General features: G+C 49.4%; 1 protein-coding gene across 1 annotated transcript in view; it reads left to right on the top strand.

Moving 5' to 3' along the window:
- TGM4 (transglutaminase 4) overlaps positions 1-19,140 on the top strand; it is a 23,778-nt gene extending 4,638 nt beyond the window's left edge. The window contains exons 2-14 of the mRNA XM_009290515.2: positions 8,387-8,566; positions 8,710-8,816; positions 9,126-9,255; positions 9,909-10,027; positions 11,455-11,562; positions 12,122-12,296; positions 12,816-12,954; positions 13,216-13,319; positions 14,177-14,428; positions 15,785-16,132; positions 17,484-17,653; positions 18,156-18,292; positions 18,805-19,140. Of these exons, the coding sequence (XP_009288790.1) occupies positions 8,387-8,566; positions 8,710-8,816; positions 9,126-9,255; positions 9,909-10,027; positions 11,455-11,562; positions 12,122-12,296; positions 12,816-12,954; positions 13,216-13,319; positions 14,177-14,428; positions 15,785-16,132; positions 17,484-17,653; positions 18,156-18,292; positions 18,805-18,946 (2,111 nt within the window). The 3' untranslated portion in view covers positions 18,947-19,140. The remainder of the gene's footprint in view (positions 1-8,386; positions 8,567-8,709; positions 8,817-9,125; positions 9,256-9,908; positions 10,028-11,454; positions 11,563-12,121; positions 12,297-12,815; positions 12,955-13,215; positions 13,320-14,176; positions 14,429-15,784; positions 16,133-17,483; positions 17,654-18,155; positions 18,293-18,804) is intronic.
- Positions 19,141-19,446: the final 306 nt, after the last annotated feature.

Genomic DNA, 19,446 nt, shown 5'->3' on the forward strand with positions numbered 1-19,446 from the left:
GAAAGGCTGAGAGAACTGGGTTTGTTCAGCCTTGAGAAAAGAAGGCTTAGGGAAGACCTTATCACTGTGTTCCAGTATTTAAAGGGTGGCTACAAAGAAGATGGAGACTCCCTTTTTACAAGGAGTCACATGGAAAAGACGAGGGGTAATGGGTACAAGTTACTCCTGGGGAGATTCTGATTGGGCACAAGAGGAAAGTTTTCCACAATGAGAACAATCAGCCATTGGAATAATCTCCCCAGGGAAGTGGTGGATTCCCCAACATTGGACACTTTTAAGATTCAGCTGGACAGGGTACTGGGCCAGCTTGTCTAGACCCTGCTTTTGCCAAGAAAGGTTGGACCAGAGGAGCCTTGAGGTCCCTTCCAACCTGGTTTTCTATGAAAATCTATGAAATTACTATTATAAAAGGCAACTTCTCCATAACTAGACGTGGGGTCGCAAGTGAATAAAACTGTAAAGATAAAGACTAGGTTGCGCTTCATGTCCTTCCTACTTGGCATCGTCATCTGTGGTCATGCTCTGGAAGTTTGACTTGTTCTTGTCATTTTTGATACACAAAATAAAACCTGGGACAAAGGGCAAGCTTGTAAATAGGGGAGCAGCCACTGGGCAATTCTGATTTGATTTGTTAGTGTTTTATTACCTTCTTATGCCAGCTAATAAGGTGACTTACCTTGCAGGAGATAGATGCAGGTAAGGCTGATTGATAGCCTCTGATATCTGATTTTGCAAGCTGGGAAGTGAGTTGCTGAAGTTACTGGTAATAGGCTGGAGATTGCCTGTGAAAAAGACATCATCTCCTGCTTCTCCTAATTAGAAGAGTGTACTTTTACGAGACGGATTGAAGTGATTAACTGTTGTAACTATTTGGGAAAAAAAATTCAAAAGGGCTGGTATTTTTCATAGCTTCACCAAGGAGGAGGAAAAAAAGCCATGCTGCTGAACCACAGCCAGCCTCTCTGGCCACTCTGGCCAGCAAAGACAAAAGGAGATTTGCCTGTAGGAAGGACAGAGATCACCTGCTGACAACATGAAACAAGCTGAAACCACGTCTTTGAAAAACGTTCCTGCAATTTAAGTTGAAATCCCTTTTCTCAGACGTTGCCAACAACTGTCTCAGTGGGTATTAACAGTTAAATGGCCTTTCCTGTCAGGACAAACTTGTACGAGCCAGGGGAGGAAGCTCATGTCGGGGCGTTGTACCATATGCCAAGTTTAGTGCCCTTGAATTGAGATACTACCAGTGCATAGAAAAAGATAATGAGAGCAGGCTGCACAAAGTAAAAGGAGAACTGAAAGCTAGATTCTGTCTACTGGCATAAACCAAAAATTTCTGTAGACAGTGAAACGGTCAACCACCTACGAAGATGAAGTGGGGTCATGGCAGGGCAGAACCCACACCCATCTATCTTCTACACTCTTTCCTTGAACTCTGAAGTTCAAAGTGAGGGTCAGAACATGCACGCTGTTGAAATCAGCCTTTTGCGAAACCCTATAGGACTGGAAATGTGACTGTCCCTGGTGAATACATGCCCTGCCTCCACCACTGACCCTATATAGAATTTTTTCAGGAGCAAAGCGTTACCAACATCAACCCGTTCCTGTTTGCAAAAATCTGTAGGTTTTGCTGTAGGACTACTGTGTCAACACAATTTAAGCTGCCTCCAACCAAGCATGGAATGATATATACATATATAACAGGTTGAGACTGGATTAGAAAGCTACTCTCAGTGCTTCAGATGAAATGGATTGCTCTGTTGCTGCAATTAAGTAGAAACCAGTAATATACATCGTAAATGTTCAGATTACATGTATTATTGGTTATGTTATTGTAGCGACATTCCATGTATACTTTACTTCATCCCATGCTGGTTCTAAACAAAAATGTCTCACCTTCCAGGAGGAAAGAAATGCAGAGTAAGAGCAATGCTGAAAGGTAAATTGGGGTTGTAGTGTTTTTTCAATAGTGAAATATGTACTTCCCAGCACATTGTCTGGTGCTGAATGGTGAGTGATGTTCCATCTACTAAAAATGGTGGTGGTTCAGATATTCATACAGATGTCCTGTGAGATTATCGATGTGTACTGAACCCTCGGTACCCTGGGATGCGCTAGTCATGCTCTCAAGTGAGGACACCCAATGTACACCTGCCAGCCAGCAGTGACATGCCCGAAGGGTGGGATCTGCTGACTCAGCACCTAGCTTGCACAGACATTTCAGCACCAAATGAAACAGTCCTCCTAAAGTAAACACCTAGCTACCTGAATTGATGGAGAAAAGTCAGTGCCTTTGAAGGCTTCCACAGGGAGATCGTGTTTAGGGAGATCCTACATTTAGATGCACCAGCCTTGCAGACTGAATCCTACCTTGCTGGACCCTGGGCTGCTGCCATGAAGGGAGGCATCGGGGGGCTGAGGCTGCTCCTGCAGCTGAGCTGCCTCTTCACTTTTGGGTATTTGGGGACATGTTTGTATCTCTTTCTGGCCACAGTGCCCATGTCACTGTTGGCCTGTGCCACCAGCTCTCCCCTCCATGGGGTAGACTCATCTCTCCATCTTTGGTCACCCCAAGGACCAGGGTGGCAGTGGGGCACATAGGGTCCAGCCACCTCCTGGCCAGAGAGGCCTTTGGTACAGCTGTCAGCAAAGAGCAGCCAGCGAATGGCTCCTGATCCACCACATTTCTTGTTCCTCCTGGACATGGCCTGTTTCTCCTCTTTCCCACCCAGTGCTCCCTCTGGGCTATCTGCCTGACCCTGCGGGAAGGGGGCCAGCACCAGGATCCTTGGGCTTTCCAACCCACGTGTGTAAACACTGGATTTTAGCCCACAGCTTCAAGTGTTTCTGTCCCAAACATGATGATAAAAATCTCATTAACTTCAAAGAAAGTCACACTGGTCCTAATGGGGAACTCCGTTTTCCTAAGGATTAAATGTTTGTGGGCTGCCTTGTAAAGTTAGCCCTTGAGTTGCAGTCCCGGTAACCTGGATATTAAGGCATAGGTGCATTCTTGTTACTCATCTAGCCCATTTGTCAGTGTTTGTCAGTGAAGGGTCTGTCCACTTGTCATCTGATTGTGCAAATCCACCTTCCATGTGAGTCAAGATTTAAGTTTTGCTGTTTTTCATGGTCTGACTGTGTGCAGAGGGAGTTGTAGTCATTTATTTTTTTTCCACGGGAACTTCCTTTCCCTAAACACCACCCCTTGGCAGTGGACCTGCTGACACCTCAGAGTGAGACTGATAAAAAGGGCAGCCTGTCTTCCTTCTCCATGCTCAGAAGCAAGTGGCAGACGCTACTCAGGAGCTCAGAAGCTGCTGGCATCGCAGGCACCTCGGGTCGAAACACCGACAAGAACCATGAGCAATAACGCTGGTGAGTTTTTAACACTCGATATGATAGCCTATGTTAGATGTGCAGTTTGCAGGTCTCCTGCAGGGAGGATGGCAGCTCCAGCGGAGGTGGATGGTTTCTCACCCCTCTGACCACTGTGGGTGACACCTTAGGGAAAGATGTTTCAGTGCCACCGCTGCTCACAGGGGATAGGTTTGCTCTGGCTGCGAAAATTCTGGTTTTGACAGATCAGTAAACCAGCTGAAAAATGCAACCCATTTTTCATCAATCTGTAGATATCTGGCTCTATCGGTGATAACAGGAAAGAAACGCAGCTTTTCTGAACTTGTTCTGTGTCAAGGTGAAAGGAATTTCTTTCAGGCTACTTAATTGTGTAGATTATTGCTCTTTAGTGATCGCTGACACCATCTGACAGAAGTTTCAAAATAACTGAAAAGGGGATTTATTTGGACTTGAGCTCCATCCCATGGCCATCCTACCTGCCCTATTGTCAGAAGATCCTGCACCTGCCTAGAAAGGTGCCTGAGTCAGTCCTTTAGCAGCTGCTGAACCACCGCTCCTGTGGCCAGCCCAACCCCAGGATGCCCCAAACCCCTGGGGTTTGGGGCATAGCTGAGCAGCTGTGCGTGTGGCCTGGGTGGTGCCTGCAGCGGAGCTGGGAGTAGGTCTCCACGGCCATCATGAGGGGAAGGGTGTCCTGACACCACTTCGAGCCCCTCTGTTTCACACCTCCGTACTCTGGATGTGGATGACCTGAAATTTTCTGGGAAGTCTCAGAGAGCAGCATCTTTGGGATGTGATCTCACATCTCTGGGATGTGAGACAGTGTTTGCTGGAGGTTGGGCAAGGATGAGGAGTAAATGCAGGCGTCCAAATTTTGCTCTCTTGCAAAGCTACAGTTCTCATTCCACTTCCCTCCTGTCCTTCTCAGCAGCCCTTATTCCCACTGAAGCCAGGCATGCTATAAACACTCTGCTCCATATTAATATATTTTTTAAACCCCATCACCTCGTCCTCATGGAAAAAAGGCCCCAGATCCTTACTAGTGCAAAGCCCTCATGTCCCAACTTTTGTTCTGGGTGATTGCTGTGCTCTCGAAACTCTGAACGTCTTCCCAGGAAGGTAGCATGCGATGGGGCCAGCGGGTTAGTGTAGGAAGGAGCTCTAGAAGGGATAAATCACGGAACTAGGAGATAAAAATAAAAATACTGTCTTGAAATTTCTTCTAAAAAAAGGAAAATGTTAACTGGCAGGATTTGGGTTTGCTTCTGGCCTGCCCCAGGAGCAAGCGCAGATAGGAACTGCCTCTTGCAGCTCGAGCCTCCATCCCATGAGCGGGCGCATTCTTGGCATTCCCAGCTCTGCTATATATCATTAATTCCTCTGTTGGCAAACTGCGGTGCCTGCAGGCAGCTGAGCACAGGGCGTGCGGGCGCCCGGCCCCATGCCCCGGGCAGGAGGCAGAGCGGGAAGCCAGAAGTGGCACACAGGGGCTGCCCAGGGAGGGCAGGCTGTGGCCAAGCCCCCTCGGACACGGCGATGGGCACACCCCCAGCTCACTCTACGGCATTTCTTGCTGCGGGACACCGCGCCAGCTGGATCACAGGGTATCATGGCTGTGTTTGCACAGAAGTGCAGCGCAATTGATGGGAAGTGCTCCCAAGGACAGGTCTTTGGCACCATGCTCTGCACTGTCAGGGCATATTCCAAGGCAGCTGTTCTCTGCGATTTTTCTCTGTGCATCCTCAACATTGGTGATGTCCAGAATCAGGGGATGGAAATGCAGTCCCTAAATTAGGAAATGCTGGAAGGATGGATTCCCCAGGGCCCTTTCCCACAGCCATCCTATGCATTCAGCTCCCCCATCCCTCCAAAGCCCTCTGCCATCGCCAGGGCAGAGGGTGATGGTAGCTTCTCAGCCCGGCACCAGGGTTTCCATAATGAACAAGGTCAAGCAGCTTTGGTGACTGCAGATTTGTTAATGCTGAGGAAGACTTACTTCCCCTTCGTCCTTTTCAAGAGGGTTAAGCAATTTCAGCTGATTTTTTTTGACATATACACACACATACCCCCCCCCGTTGCGCAAAACATCAGCCCGAGGTTGGCATCTGGAAGGCAGCAAACAAACAAAAGCACTCAAAAATGAAATCGGTTAATGAAAGATGATGGTCAATTTTAAGTCTATTTGCTGTACCACTGATAACTGTTACATAGTTAAGATAAATATGGTTTATATAGTTACTAAGAAGAAATACATGGAGGTAGTAATCTTGTGGGGATCCATGGGCGGTCGGTTCAGTTTACTGAAGGCTGCAGTCGCTGCCCAGCACAAGGTCACAGTGGGAAACATGCCACCGATTTCAGCCTGCCCTGGATCCGGCCCTGCCTGTGGCATCTCTCATGCCACAGCAGCTACCAGCAGTTTTCAGCCTCTTCAATGTTAGGGATGGCTCTTGTCAATAATCCAGTTAGCATAGTTGCCCGGTACCATACAAATCTGTCAAAACATTTTGTGAACTAATCCCTTCAACCATTATGCCTTTGACTTGCTAAGTTCAAAGTTACCATAAGTGGTTTTAAATTTCCTGAGTCTCCAATATCTTCATCTGAATCACTCATGAGCCAAGTGCTTCAGATAGATACTGTTATTCCCTACTGTTTACACAGAATTTATCCTTTAAGGGTATTTAATGGGCACGTACAAGACAGGTTAGACACTTCCAAAGAAATATAGCTGGGCCATGTTCTGGCATGCTCCGGCTTTCCCTGTCACACCTGGGCAGCCTGCCAAAGCCTGACACAGTGACCCCCAAATCTTCAGCTCTTTACTGAAAGCTGAGGGCTTTCTCTTTGCTCAAGCTTTGCTCAAAGGCTTCACTCTTCACTCAAATGTAGCACCGAGTTATGCCTCTCGGAGCCCCGCTCCTATGCCACAGCCCAAGCCCTTTTCCCAGCCGTGCTCCCATCCGGAGTTGCAGGAGGGGAGAGGAGCCCCTGAGACAGTGATTTTAAATGCTGTGTCCTACAAAATCAACTACTGTGTTGGGAATGAATGGGAGAGGGGCACCTGGCAGGGACTCTTGCTGGAGTCTAAAGCTGTGCTGAAGTCAAATGGCAAAAGCACCAGTTGGCGTGAAGGGGGGCAGAGCGCTGCCCCCCATATTTAGCATCCCCCCAGATGGGCAGCATCTCTGCAGCAGAGCTGGCTCCTGGCCCCAGACCTTCCTTTGCTACTTGGGATGTAGGAGAAACCAAGTCCTTGGGAAAAAAAAACAACAACTTGCAAAGATTCACATATGCAGACTTCCATAAGGGGTTGATTAATGGCACTTGTGACATTATTTGGGACTAATTTTTGAGGGGAAAATACAAAGAATCAGCTTCAGAGTCCTGAAGAGTCCCATTTCCCAGGCTCATGGCATCCCAGAGACACTGGGGATCTCAGCAATTGAGGGGAGCTGAATTTCAGCACATTCGGTTCACATTCCAGCTTGACTGTGTATACTATGTTTTGTAAGGAGCAATTAAAGCTACTGTTAATTATTATTTGATAACATGAAGGATGTGTTCATGCTAATATAAGGCTAGTCTTTGACCAGAGAGAAATATCCTGAGATAAAATCCCAACAGTGAGGTTTAAGCTGCCCTGTGCTAGCTGGGGACCTCCTGGGAGCATCACCTCTGAATGTGCCTTGGCAAGCAGCGCTTTCTTCACCTGTCCGTATTACTACTACTGCTACTACTACTACTACTACTACTGCTACTGCTACTATTACTACTACTACTGTTGTTTAATACCTGCAGTAACAAAGAAACATTTGTAATACTCAAGGAGCTGATGCACGATGCGCTCACCAAGGCACAGGCATGCAGCAAACAGGAGTTGCTGTCACACAGCCTTGGCTTTGACAAGGTGCCACCAGCAAAGCAGCTGGGCAGATGGGGGCAAGGAGGAGAGGGCTCAGAGACATGGCAGTACCATGGGTGCTGCCCATGGGGATGCTGCAGAGGTCAAGACCTTTGGTGGGCTCCTGTGCGAGATGTTCAGGGGAGCAGAGCTGCCCCGCAGCAGCTGTGGGGACAGGATGCGGATGTGCTGTCCCCACTCCACTTTCGAGGGGGAAGCAAGACTTCTGCAGAAGCAAGACTTCCAGTATTGAAACAAAACTTGCAGTCATGCCATCTTCCTGGCCCGTGGCAGGCTGCGGAGCTGGCTCGTGGCTGCTGGCCCCCCAGCCAGCTGGCAGCGTGCAAGGGCAGGCAGTGGGCCAGCAGACATGGATTTCCAAACCAGTGAGATCCCATTCGCAGCCTTTTGGCTGCTGAGGAAGCATCCCCAAGGGCACGCAGTGGGCAGCTGCCTACGTGCAGAGATGCTGGGATGCCGGCTGGATGCCTGGCTGCCGGCAAGGGCAGAAATCCTCACACTATGTCTCCTACTGCTGCTACCTCCCTCAAGCTGCTCATTCCCCACTCACCCAGGGCCACCTCAGAGGTCAACATCCCTCAGACTCCCTGGGTGGCAAGGGAGGGAGGCAGAGGCATGCTGCAGCAACCTGGGGCCGAATAGTCGGAGGGCGAGGCAGGCACTCGTCCCTGCTCCGGGTGGATTGCTGCAGCACGCTCACCATCACCAGCCTCTGTAACCCACCCCAGCAATATGACTCTCTATATACCTCTATATACATATACTAAGTATTTATAGTATTATATTAATAATATATATTATGATATGATATGATATGATATGATATGATATGATATGATATGATATGATATGATATGATATGATATGATATGATATGATATGATATGATACTATACTATATTTTTTTAATATATATATAAACTGTTGTACCATCCATTAGCTTTGGCCATCCTTGGTGTGATGTGCTAGACCACTGGACACTTAGATGTTTTAATGACCCACAGGGCTCCATAAAGAAGAAGAAAACTGTCTTTACCGAGCAATTTGCCATCAACCCCCTTTTCTTTTTTTCTTTCTCCCTCTCTGCTAACGGCTTTCCAGGGACCGATCTGGAGGTCACTGGGATTGACTTTCTCAAGAGCCAGAACTCCCTCCTGCACCACACGGATGCATACCACATGGACAGCCTGGTGGTGCGGCGCGGGCAGGCCTTTCAGCTCCAGCTCAGCTTCAGCAGGGAGTTGAAGGCTGCCGACAAGCTGGCGCTGCATTTCGGCATCGGTAAGCGGGTCCCCCCTCTGCGACTGTTGGGCAAAGCGGGAGAGCCCTGGCAGCCTCTGGCTGCCCGTTCCTGCTGCCCAGCACTGTGCCGTCATTGTAGACATGTGCAACCCTCCCACATCTCATGTTGGGTTTGTTTCCAGGCGAAAAGCCAATGAAAATCAGGTGGACCCTGGTATCGCTGAACCCAAGGCGGGAGGAGGACCTCAGCGAGTGGCAAATCTCCATCATCAAGAACAGCGGCAAAGAGGTAGAACCTGCAGGCCGTGCTCCCACACGGGACAATGGTGGAGGGCAGCAACACTGAGCCCGTTGGTAGCGACAGAGCAAATCCTAATACCCCCGTCCTGCTTTCCCTTAGCCCTGTAATTTTAGGTGGGCAGCAGCCTTGCCCTGTTTAATTCATTGCTGCCCCACTGCGCACGCAGGATGCGCCCCATCCCTCTTCCCCCACACACATTCCCATGGCCACCACCTTTGGTGCTCATGCTGTACTTGTGCCGTGCCTCTGGCCATGGTGGAGGGTCCGTCATGCCGTCTCTCCTTGTTGCCTCCCCAGTGCCTGCTGTCTGTCATCAGCTCGCCCAGGGCCACGGTGGGAAGATACACCCTGAACGTGAAGACCGAGACTAACATTTACAAGACCCAAAACAATGCTCTCTACCTTTTGTTCAATCCTTGGTGCGAAGGTGAGTGGTCCTGCAACTGGGGTCGATAATTACTGGTCCCAGGGATTGTCCCTGGGGGAGCTTTTCCTCACATTTTTCCTCCTCTCTTTCCCACATACATTGCTTTTTCTCCCTAAAGCACCACAAGCAGCATTCTCACAGAGCCAGCGGGAAGCTGGGCAATAGCAATGAGCCAGCTCCTCGCTGGGGAGGCCCCAGTGCCAGGTTAAGGGGCATCTCTCCGTCACCTCTGTTTGCACCTCTGTGTCACCCCTCACTGTTTCCCTGGGCCACTGCAAAGGTGAACTGAGATGACTGGGTTGGCTTAAAATCGAGATAAAAAAAAATAACCAGACAAAAAAATGTGTGTTGTTGGTTGGCATCAGTCCCCCAGTTCTCTCTGCTGTCTACCTAGTCCACTAAAGTGTTTGTTCAGAAAGAAGCGTTTCACTAAAATAAAACAGTGGTCATATAGCAACAGACCTGTAGGAGTAAAATAAAGCTTAGTCTTACAGGAAATTCTTCCACGATAGGAAAAAAAATGCGAGTGCTGCATGGTCATCATTCAGTGTGAATGTTACAGACCACCAGGTTCCCCCAGTTTAGCTTTCCAAGGAAAACTTTGTATAGCGTGTGTGCAAACCACCTAACATCTGAGGGGTTTTTTGTTCCAGCTGATGATGTCTTCCTGGCCGATGAGGCGCAGAGAAAGGAGTACGTGCTCAACGATACAGGCTACATCTATGTCGGGTCTGCATACAACATATATGGTAGACCCTGGAATTTCGGGCAGGTAAAACACAGCTGTCTTGTCAGCGTTATTACCCTTACCTACTCTTTCTCCCTTAGGCATTCGTTTCAATGAATCAGACCTAAAAACAGTTTAAGCCCATGAGTAGCTCAAAGTGCTTGAATAATCCTGCCAGCTTCCCTGGGAAGGCTGACCTGCTTAGAGTAATCTGCATACTTAAGTGTTTTCCCCAGCCACAGCTTTAGAACGGGGTTTAATGGCATGTTTATAATCAGATCACAAGACCCCTGGCAAAGGACGTGGAAATTGGGGGTGGAGCATTTCTGGTTGAAAAGATTCCCGTAAGGAGTCCTCCCTGCTCTCATGCAATATAGCAGCCATGGGCAACCAGCTCGTGAGCCGCAGAGAGGGCTGACAGGGGAAAAAAACATCTGATTATTTACCTATTGCATCATGATCGGGGAAAAATAGGGGAAAAGCACTGGCAGAGGTTGTCATCGTTCAAGTGTTGCCTTCACCGACTGCGAGGTGAACTGTTGGGTGCAGGACACAATCAGCCCGCCCCCTCAGGAAGGGTGCTCCTCCACGCTGCCTCTGAGATAACTCCAGTGGAGTGGAACGACAGACTTGCTTGGGCTAGAGATAAGAAGTGGATGCCAGAGCAGGTTTATTTGCACCCTGTAGAAAGCACACAGGCACCCAGAGCATCCTGCACCCTATCCAGACAGACCTCCCCACCAAAATATGTTGGAAACTGTTTTTTTTTCTTTTTTTTGTTTTCTTTTTTGTTTTTAGTTTGTTTTATAAGTCTGCAATTTCAAGCTGCAAGATACAGATAGCCCAGCAAAAGTACTCTTGCTGATGCCTTTTCCATAGGGCCAAAGGGCATTGTCCATAGGGCTGTTCCTATCCTAATATTTATTCTGCCATTAAGCAATGAGAATTGATATTCTGCCAAGCTTTGTTGGATCGGATGTTTGACATCTCTGTGAATTGGACCTCGGGGAGCTTTTTCAGCAATTGCTAATTAGGAATCTTTTGCTGTAATAATATGCGTTTATGTAACTTTTTTTTTTCCCTAGGGTTCATTTTGTACCTATGTTAATAAACTGAGTATCCGTAGCACTCTCAAATTTTCATTACTCTTGTGAGTAATTTGCAGGGCTGCAGGCTGACGTAGGTGACTTAGGACTACTCACAGGAGTAAGATTGTTGGGTCAGGCTCCAACTGTGTTTGCAAGACACATGAGACAGACTTTTGTCTTCCAAGTTGGGTTTTTGTTTAAGCCCTTCTTTGGAGAGAACAGCTTTGGGAAGCCCTGTAGGCTCGACAATTCATCATGAGGAAGTTTAGAAGTTAGGACTAGTCAGACAGTTTCCTCGAAGTACTTAGACAGACTTCGTAGTGATTGAGCAAATTCTGTTTTAGAGTGGTGTATAAAAATGTCTCCACTTTCTCTCCAAAACAGTTTGAGGAATTTGTCTTGGACGCCTGCATGTATCTGCTGGACAAAAGTAAACTCAAGCTGAGCAATAGAGCGGATCCTGTGTTTGTGTCCAGAGCCATGTCTGCTTTGGTACGCCTCTCTCGGAGAAGTGCTTTGCCCCTCCAGCTTTCCCTCCTCCTTCTTACTTGCTCTTCTTTCCCCGGGGTCTTGAACACCAATTCGGGATGCATCTGAAACGGGTTCCTTTGGGAAACAGCAAAGAAAGAGCCAGAAGCATTTTGGGTGGAGGCAAGAGGCGAGCGAAACACAGCATCTCCCCGTCTCCAAAGCTTGCAGCTGCCCTGGTGGTTGTCCTTTCTCAGCAGCTGCATTGGCAGGGCCAACACAAGGGTTGTGTTTCGGGGGGCAGCTGCTCTCTGTGGTGGGACACTTCCTGGAGCCCTGGGGTTTAAGATACAAGATGCAGAGTGCATTTCAGCTGCACCGAGCAGCAGTGCCACCTACTTCTAGATATCCAGGTGGAGGGTTTCCAACCAGGGAAGCCCCCAGCCAGCACCGGCAGCCTCACTGGGTGGCACAGGGCTGTGGAGCACCTGGGGAGCCACAGGGTGGGCAGAGACCCTGGGGTTTAAGCCTCATTCAGCCTCATCCCTGTATTTTTCTCCTTTGCATGTGTGTGTGGCCACAGGTTAATGCCAATGATGACCGCGGTGTCCTGCTGGGGAACTGGTCAGGGAATTACAGCAACGGGACCTGCCCTACGGATTGGATTGGGAGCGTCTCAATTTTGCAGAAGTATTACAAAACGAAGAGGCCGGTCTGTTATGGTCAATGTTGGGTCTTCTCAGGAGTCCTCACTACGGGTAAACAGTGAACTGTCTCCCTTCTCTGATATTCTAATTACTGTGCGAGTAAGCCAAATTACTGTGCCTCTGAGCACCGGAGGTGGCAGGGTCTGTCATGTAAGGAGAGGCTGAGGGAGCCGGGACTGCTCAGCTGGGAGAAGAGAAGGCTCAGGGAGTTTTATCCATGTGTATAAATGCCCGACGGGAGGGAGTGGGGCAAACAGAGCCAGGCTCTTCTCAGTGGTGCCCAGTGACAGGACCAGAGGTGGTGGGCACAAACTGAAACACGGGAGGTTCTGTCTGAACATGGGAAAAAAGCTTTTTTCATTGTGAGGGTGACCAAGCACTGGCACAGGTTGCCCAGAGAGGTTGTGGAGTCTCCATCCTTGGAGATAATCAAAAGCTGTCTGGGCACAGTCTTGGGCATCTGCTCTAGAGGACCCTGGGTGGGCAGAGGGGTCGGACGAAACCATCCCCAGGGACGCCCACCAACCTGCGTGATTTTGTGACCCTGTGTTTTGTCTGTCTGTGCTGTAGTCATGCGCTGCTTGGGGATCCCATCCCGCTGTGTGTCTAACTTCAGCTCGGCACACGATACAGAGGAGAACCTGAGAGTTGACATTTACCTGAATGAATTCGGAGAAAAACTGAACTCGATGTCCCTCGACTCCATCTGGTACTGCCAAGGGGAGGGCTAACGCTTCCTACCCCCCACGCCACCCCGCAGCATCGCGTTTCCCAGTGCCAACATCCTTTCCTTTGAGAATTTCCCTACTGCTTCAGGTTTGCTGCCTGGGAAAGAGAGAAGCCTGGGGTTTCACAGGGTTACATGCAAACCCCCATTAAACCTGCCCTTACTTAAGGATTAAGAGAGGAGATCGTGACTTTTCTGGCTGTAACAGCTCACTCCTTTTCTTTCCAACCCAAATGCACGCAGGAACTTCCACGTGTGGAATGATGTCTGGATGAAGCGGATGGACCTGCCAGCAGGGTTTGATGGCTGGCAGGCAATTGATTCAACCCCTCAGGAGCAAAGTCAAGGTAGGATTTGCCTCGAAAGGCTCTTCTGCAACTCCCAAGGGAGGCAGGGACATTTTGTATGAAAACCATGGTCCCCAGTCAGCAAAGCACGTACTCCCCATGCATATCTTCACACACTTGGGCAGTGACATCCTAAAGCCAGAGGTCCCACTCCTGCTGTCTCAGCCTGGGACGAGAGGAACGGCATTTCTCGGCAGGTGGAAAACCAACCTTGTAGGACGCTGTGGGGACATGAATGTCATTTCAGAGGTTAGAGCGCACAGCTGGAAATCAGAGCTAATTTCTCTTTCCACCATCCTCTGATGTCTTTGGTGAAGTTGAGGATTCAAAGCAGTTTGTAGTAAGAGGCGCCACAGCTGTCCCCAGTAAAGATGCTTTCCGTAGAGCTTTTCTGAGGAAGTCATGAGTCCATTCATTGGTAAATGAGAGTAGTGACTGCCAAAATCGATGACTACCCTCTCTGCACAGATGCAGGGAATTTAGAGGCGGGAAAGAAAACATTCATCCTCAAGGCTGTTCAGAAAGTGGGCTACTGCCAGGAGATCAAACACAGGTGGCTAGACTCGGTTGACTCCATCTCCATGACACCAAGCCATGACTTTCAAGCCTTAAAATTATTTAAGTGAGCGGAAACACCTAAAAGCTCTTACCAGACCTTGGTCATCTATAAAAAAGCCAAAACAGCTATGGGATAAATGGGGGCTTTTGGAGTTCATCACTGAGTTGGAGGAATATTTACTACCAAGAGTCAACTACCATGGCCACAGATTCCTGCTTGGATGGGTCTGAGGGAGGAACAAAAATTAGAGGCTCTGCTCATATTTGGAAAAGCAAATGGTGTTGAATGCGCTTTCTAGGTATTTTCCAGTGTGGTCCATGCCCGCTGAAGGCTATCCGAGATGGAGATGTGTATTTGCCCTTCGACAGCAAGTTTCTGTATGCGGAAGTGAATGCTGACAAAGTCTACTGGGTCGTCAAGAAGGTGAACGGCAAGGAGACGTACACCAGAACTAGCACGGAGACCGAAGGCGTTGGCATAAACATAAGCACAAAAGCCGTGGGGCAGAACAAGCGGGAAGACATCACTGCGCAGTACAAGTACCCTGAAGGTGACTGCCCCCATCCTCTAAAGCAATGCCAAAGAGGAGACCCCTGGCCTAGTAGGTCACCCCACAATGTGTGTTTTCTCCAGGAGAAAACCGCAGGGATAGCTGCAGTGGCAAACCCTGTGTAAGGCTTGGAGACCTGGGGGACGCAGCGCTGCTCCTGGGCATCTTCATGCCTGCAGTGACATCTATAGGCTGCTCTTTAGGGATGGGTGCAAGCAAGTTTAAAGCAATGGCTTTAAACAAAAGGGGGGTAGATTTAGACTAGATATAAGGAAGAAATTTTTTACACTGAGGGTGCTGAAACACTGACACAGGTTGCCCAGAGAGGTGGTGGATGCCCCATCCCTGGAAACCTTCAAGGTCAGGTTGGACGGGGCTCTGAGCAACCTGATCTAATTGAAGATGTCCCTGCCCATGGCAGGGGGGTTGGACTAGATGACCTTTAGAGGTCCCTTCCAACCCAAACTATGCTATGATTCTATGATTCTATGAAGTTTGCAGGCCGTGAAAGAAATGGGCTGAGTGACCAACCTAGTGGTCAGACTCACCGTTGTTTCATTTTTTCATTCTTCTTCTTTTTGTCTTTCCATTCCCCAGACCATATTGGAAACAAAAAAACCCCACATTCCCTCCCCACAGTTCTCAGATCCAGCCATGTTGTGCTAGACTGTTAAACCCTTCCCAGTGAGGAGTGGGAAAATCTTAAGCTGAAAAATTTAAAAGCATCCATCCTCTAAAAGTGTCTCCTTCAGGATATTCTTCCAGTCCAAAATGCTACAGTTAGAATCATAGAATCATTTAGGTTGGAAAAGACACTTAAGATCATCAACCGTCCACCTAACACTGCCAAGTCCACCACTACACCATGTCCCTAAGCACCACACCTACAGGTCTTTTCAATACCTCCAGGGATGGTGACTCAACCACTTCCCTGGGCAGCCCGTTCCAATGCTTGAGAACCCTTTCGGTGAAGAGATTTCTCCCAATCTCCAATCTAAACCTCCCCTGGCACAACTTGAGGCCGTTTCCTCTTGTCTTATCGCTTGTCACCTGGGAGAAGAGACCGACACCCACCTCACTACAACCTCCTTTCAGGTAGTTGTAGAGAGCAATAAGGTCTCCCCTCAGCCTCCTTTTCTCCAGGCTAAACAACCCCAGTTCCCTCAGCTGCTCCTCATAAGACTTGTTCTCAGTTAGGTCCGGTGGTAGTGTAAACCAAGAGGGTCTCCTGAGCAGAGGCTGGAGGTGCCCTGACATCCTCTCTGCTCAGCAGCAGAAGCATAAATAAAGGCAAGGTGGCTCTGGGTGAGGAGACTGAGATACAGCTATCATCACCCATCTTTTTTCTTCATCCAGGCTCCAGAGAGGAAAGGGAGGCCATGGAGAAAGCTTCTTCCTTCATACGCCGTTCAGGAGTGGTACCTCGTGCACGCTTTGCTTCAACTGTGCCCATGGGTCCCATGGCCCCCGAGCCTAGGGTCCTGCACGAGGCAGTCTCCAAGACTGGGCTCCAGCTTGAGATAACCAATAAAGAAGCTTTGTATCCTGGCAATCCCCTTGAACTGGCCATCACAGTGAAGACCTCTACTCCTGGGAGCTGGACCATCAATCTTGCTGGCTCCTGCCAGCTGCAGTCCTATACTGGGAAAGTTGAGGCCAGCCTCGGATATGTCAAGGAGACCATCAAGCTTGAAGGCAAATCTGGTAGGCACAGAAAGCTTGCTGTGTTCTATGGGCTATTTACTGTGACAGTCTGGGGTTTCACTCAAGCTGGTTCATAATAGCTCCGCTATAGGTCAGTGCATGGCTCTATGCAGCACGAAGAGCAGAAATTGCCTGCCTGCTACCTACCTCTCTTGTTACTGCATTTGGGAGCCTCAGTTGTAGACTGGGATCCCACCGTGTAGCGGGGACCAAAACATGAAGGCCCTGTCCCTGCTGCAGCTTCAACGAGATGGTTAGAAATACATCAGTGTGGGCAGACAGACGTTTTCACGGTGTGAGCGAGGTGTGCTGGAGCATCTCCCTCCTGTCCTCACTGTGTAAGCATCACAGATGCCACTGCAGGCTTCGGGTGCATCCATATGTGTCAGATCCCTCACAGGATTTAGATGGCTGGAAACTTCAGCCATTTTTTGTTCTTGTGCTTGCCACTCTAATGTTGATCAGCTGGTGGCAACGCTGGTGAGTGTTATTTTCTGAATTCTTCGCCCAAGCAAATTTCAACCTCATGGCTGCCTGCCTGTCTGATCCCAAGAGCTGTTTGCTGTTCATTACGTACCTTTGAGCCCCCTGGGTTGCATTTCTGATCCCCAGCAATGTGACTGAAATGTGCTAAACAAGACACTAACGAGTGATGAATAATTAACAGCACTTGCTCATTCCAAGCACGAGTCACTCTTAAAAAAAAAAAAATCTTTGCTGCTGGTGATTGCTGAGTGTTTTCACGCGTATAGTGTGGCTGTCAAAATGCAGCAGGGTAGGACACAAAGGTAGCTACATACATTTAGAGATAAGGACAGGCATTTTTTTTTTGATTCCCAGAAGCCAGGAAGCCCTGGAGCTAAAGCAATGTTCAGGCTCTGGCACTGCTGACTCCGGGGCTTTTCCAAGCCACTGGAAGTTTGTCCAGGCAATTAAAGATAAAATCTGAAGTGAAAGGAAAGCCGCTAATTTTATAGCAAGCAGTGCCTCAGAGAAACCCCAGGGGACATGGGCTTAAATGTACCCAACCTCATGCTCCTCTGCCTTCTCCTGAGTGCTGGGGCAGCTGGGGCCAAGGGCTGCCGAGACGCTGGATGTGAGCCCGAGCCAGTGCTCGGCTTGGCGGGGAGATGGCGTGGGCTCAGCCACCCTTCCCATGGGCTGCTTGTGCCAGGTACCACTTGCCTAGTCATGGCTTCCCCCTGAAGGGCCCCTGGGTCAAGCCAAAAGCAGGATGGTCTCAGCAAATACACCTCATCCCACACCCTGGGGCACCAGCCACCAGAGCCAGCTTTGCCACCCAGTTCCTGGGTGTGTGTTGAAGCACCAAGTTGTGTTTTCTCTCCTGCAGAGATGCAAGTCCCTCTGAAAATTGCAGCCGATGAGTACATGAAGACGCTGGCCTCGGTGGAAGATGAAGTGTTCATCCTCATCACCGCCATTGCCGAGGTCCAGGGGACAGATGAAAAACTCACCAAGGAGACAACGATGAGCTTTGAGTACCCCCCCATCACCGTCCAGGTGAGGCAGCTGCCAGCCCTGCTCCTCGGGGACGAGGGTTAAAGCCCTGCTCACTGTAACACCAAGGTGGTTTTAGCATTCCCAGGGGGATCTCCCAAACAGCTGCCTCCTGGGATGTTCAGTCCTCGGCATTTTATTTGGCTATCCAGCCTTTATTTGAAGGTTGAAAGCAGCCATGAAATGAAGATTTTATTGCACCATCTAAAATGGGCAGGCAGGGGCTGCTGGAGGGAAGGGGATGGAAGAGGACAGCTTGTATGGAGCCCATCTCTGACCCCACAGCTCTACCTCCTGAAGTTAAAACATGAGAAACCAGAGAGGAGAACTGGGAAAACAGCTGGCGGAGCAGAGCACACGGTGCCATGGGAGGGTGGAAAGGATATGAGAGGGTTGTCCCCCACCATGCCAGTGGTGAGGAGCAAACGTGCAGCACCTCCGGCATCTTTATTACCCCTCTGATCCCCAGTATTTGGGTTTGTTTCTCTCTTTTCTCCTCTGCCAGATGCCAGAAATGGCCAAACTGAACAAGGAGTTCTCCTGTGCCTTCATCTTCAAGAACAAGCTGAACGTGCCCCTGGACAACTGCAAGCTGCTTGTGGAGGGCTTGGGCATATTTAAGAAGTCAGTGTTTGATGAGGGGTAAGGAGATGAGCCCAGTATGAAATGAGCGTGGCAGGACTCTGCTTTGTTTCTTCTTTTTGTTATTTCCCTTGAAGAAGTGGTTAGGGGATTTGGAGTAATGGGGCCCTTTGCAAGCTGTGTTTGAAACCGCACCATGTTTGGGCACAGTCCATGCAGCAGAAAGACACACACAGAGGTTGGCATGCTCAGGGCATTCGGGCATGACAGGGGCTCTCCCCACGCTCCTGCTGTGATGCCGGGTGCTGCCCGGCCAGTGTGAACACAGCTGCTTCCTTCAGAGCCGAATTTAGTGTTTCAGCAGTATGGGGAAGTCTGGGGAAGGTCCCCAGGATCGCCGGGACCACCAGCACCACCGTGCTGAGCCCCGCTTGCTGCATGTTGGTCACAGGGGAAGGAAAACACCCACCCTAAAAACATGCAGCAGCTATTTCTTTAAGCAAAACAATTCGAAAGCGGCAAATGAGAACCATAACTCATGCTGGGACTATTTGTTTTTCCTTTCTCCTTAGGCATGTAAAGCCTGGTAGGATCATTAAGTCTGAAATAATATGCACTCCGACGAGACTAGGAGAGAAGAAAATAATAGCCAAGCTGATCTCAACCCAGATCAAAGGGATCTCAGCGGAGGCGGCCGTCACCATCACCGAGTAGGATCGGTGCCTCAGCAGGGTGTAAACGGTGGCCTCGCTAAATGCGTAGCACCGCTGTGTGTCTCGGGCACTGCTTGCCTCCTTGATTGCTGCGTAGTAATCTTGAACTAAAGAGCAAAAATCCCATTAAGCTAAGGAAATGAAACTGACTTAAAGGGCAGAGATGTGTTGATTGCAATTAATTGTGATTCAATAAAAGCTATAATCAACTGCATGATTGGGTTGTATGGTATTGCCAGGTTGGGATAGCTCTGGGCCCTTGGGGGGGATGTTCCCACCTCAGGCCAGGGATTGGAGCTCATGAACGTGCTGGCTTTGGCCAGCAGTGGGTGTGAGCCCAGGGGGTGTTTTGCAGCTGTGTGGCTGCCCGGGCTGGCACGGCTGTGGTCCTACATGGGAGGCCACCCAGGGACCTCACTGCACCACAGGCTGCTACGCAGCTCAAGAAACGTTTTAAACAAACCCCTCCCAGGCAATTCCCTCTCCTTCCCAGCTAGCCAG

This window comes from Aptenodytes forsteri, unplaced genomic scaffold (assembly GCF_000699145.1).
Source record: "Aptenodytes forsteri isolate BGI_AS27 unplaced genomic scaffold, ASM69914v1 Scaffold426, whole genome shotgun sequence".
NCBI lineage: Eukaryota > Metazoa > Chordata > Aves > Sphenisciformes > Spheniscidae > Aptenodytes > Aptenodytes forsteri.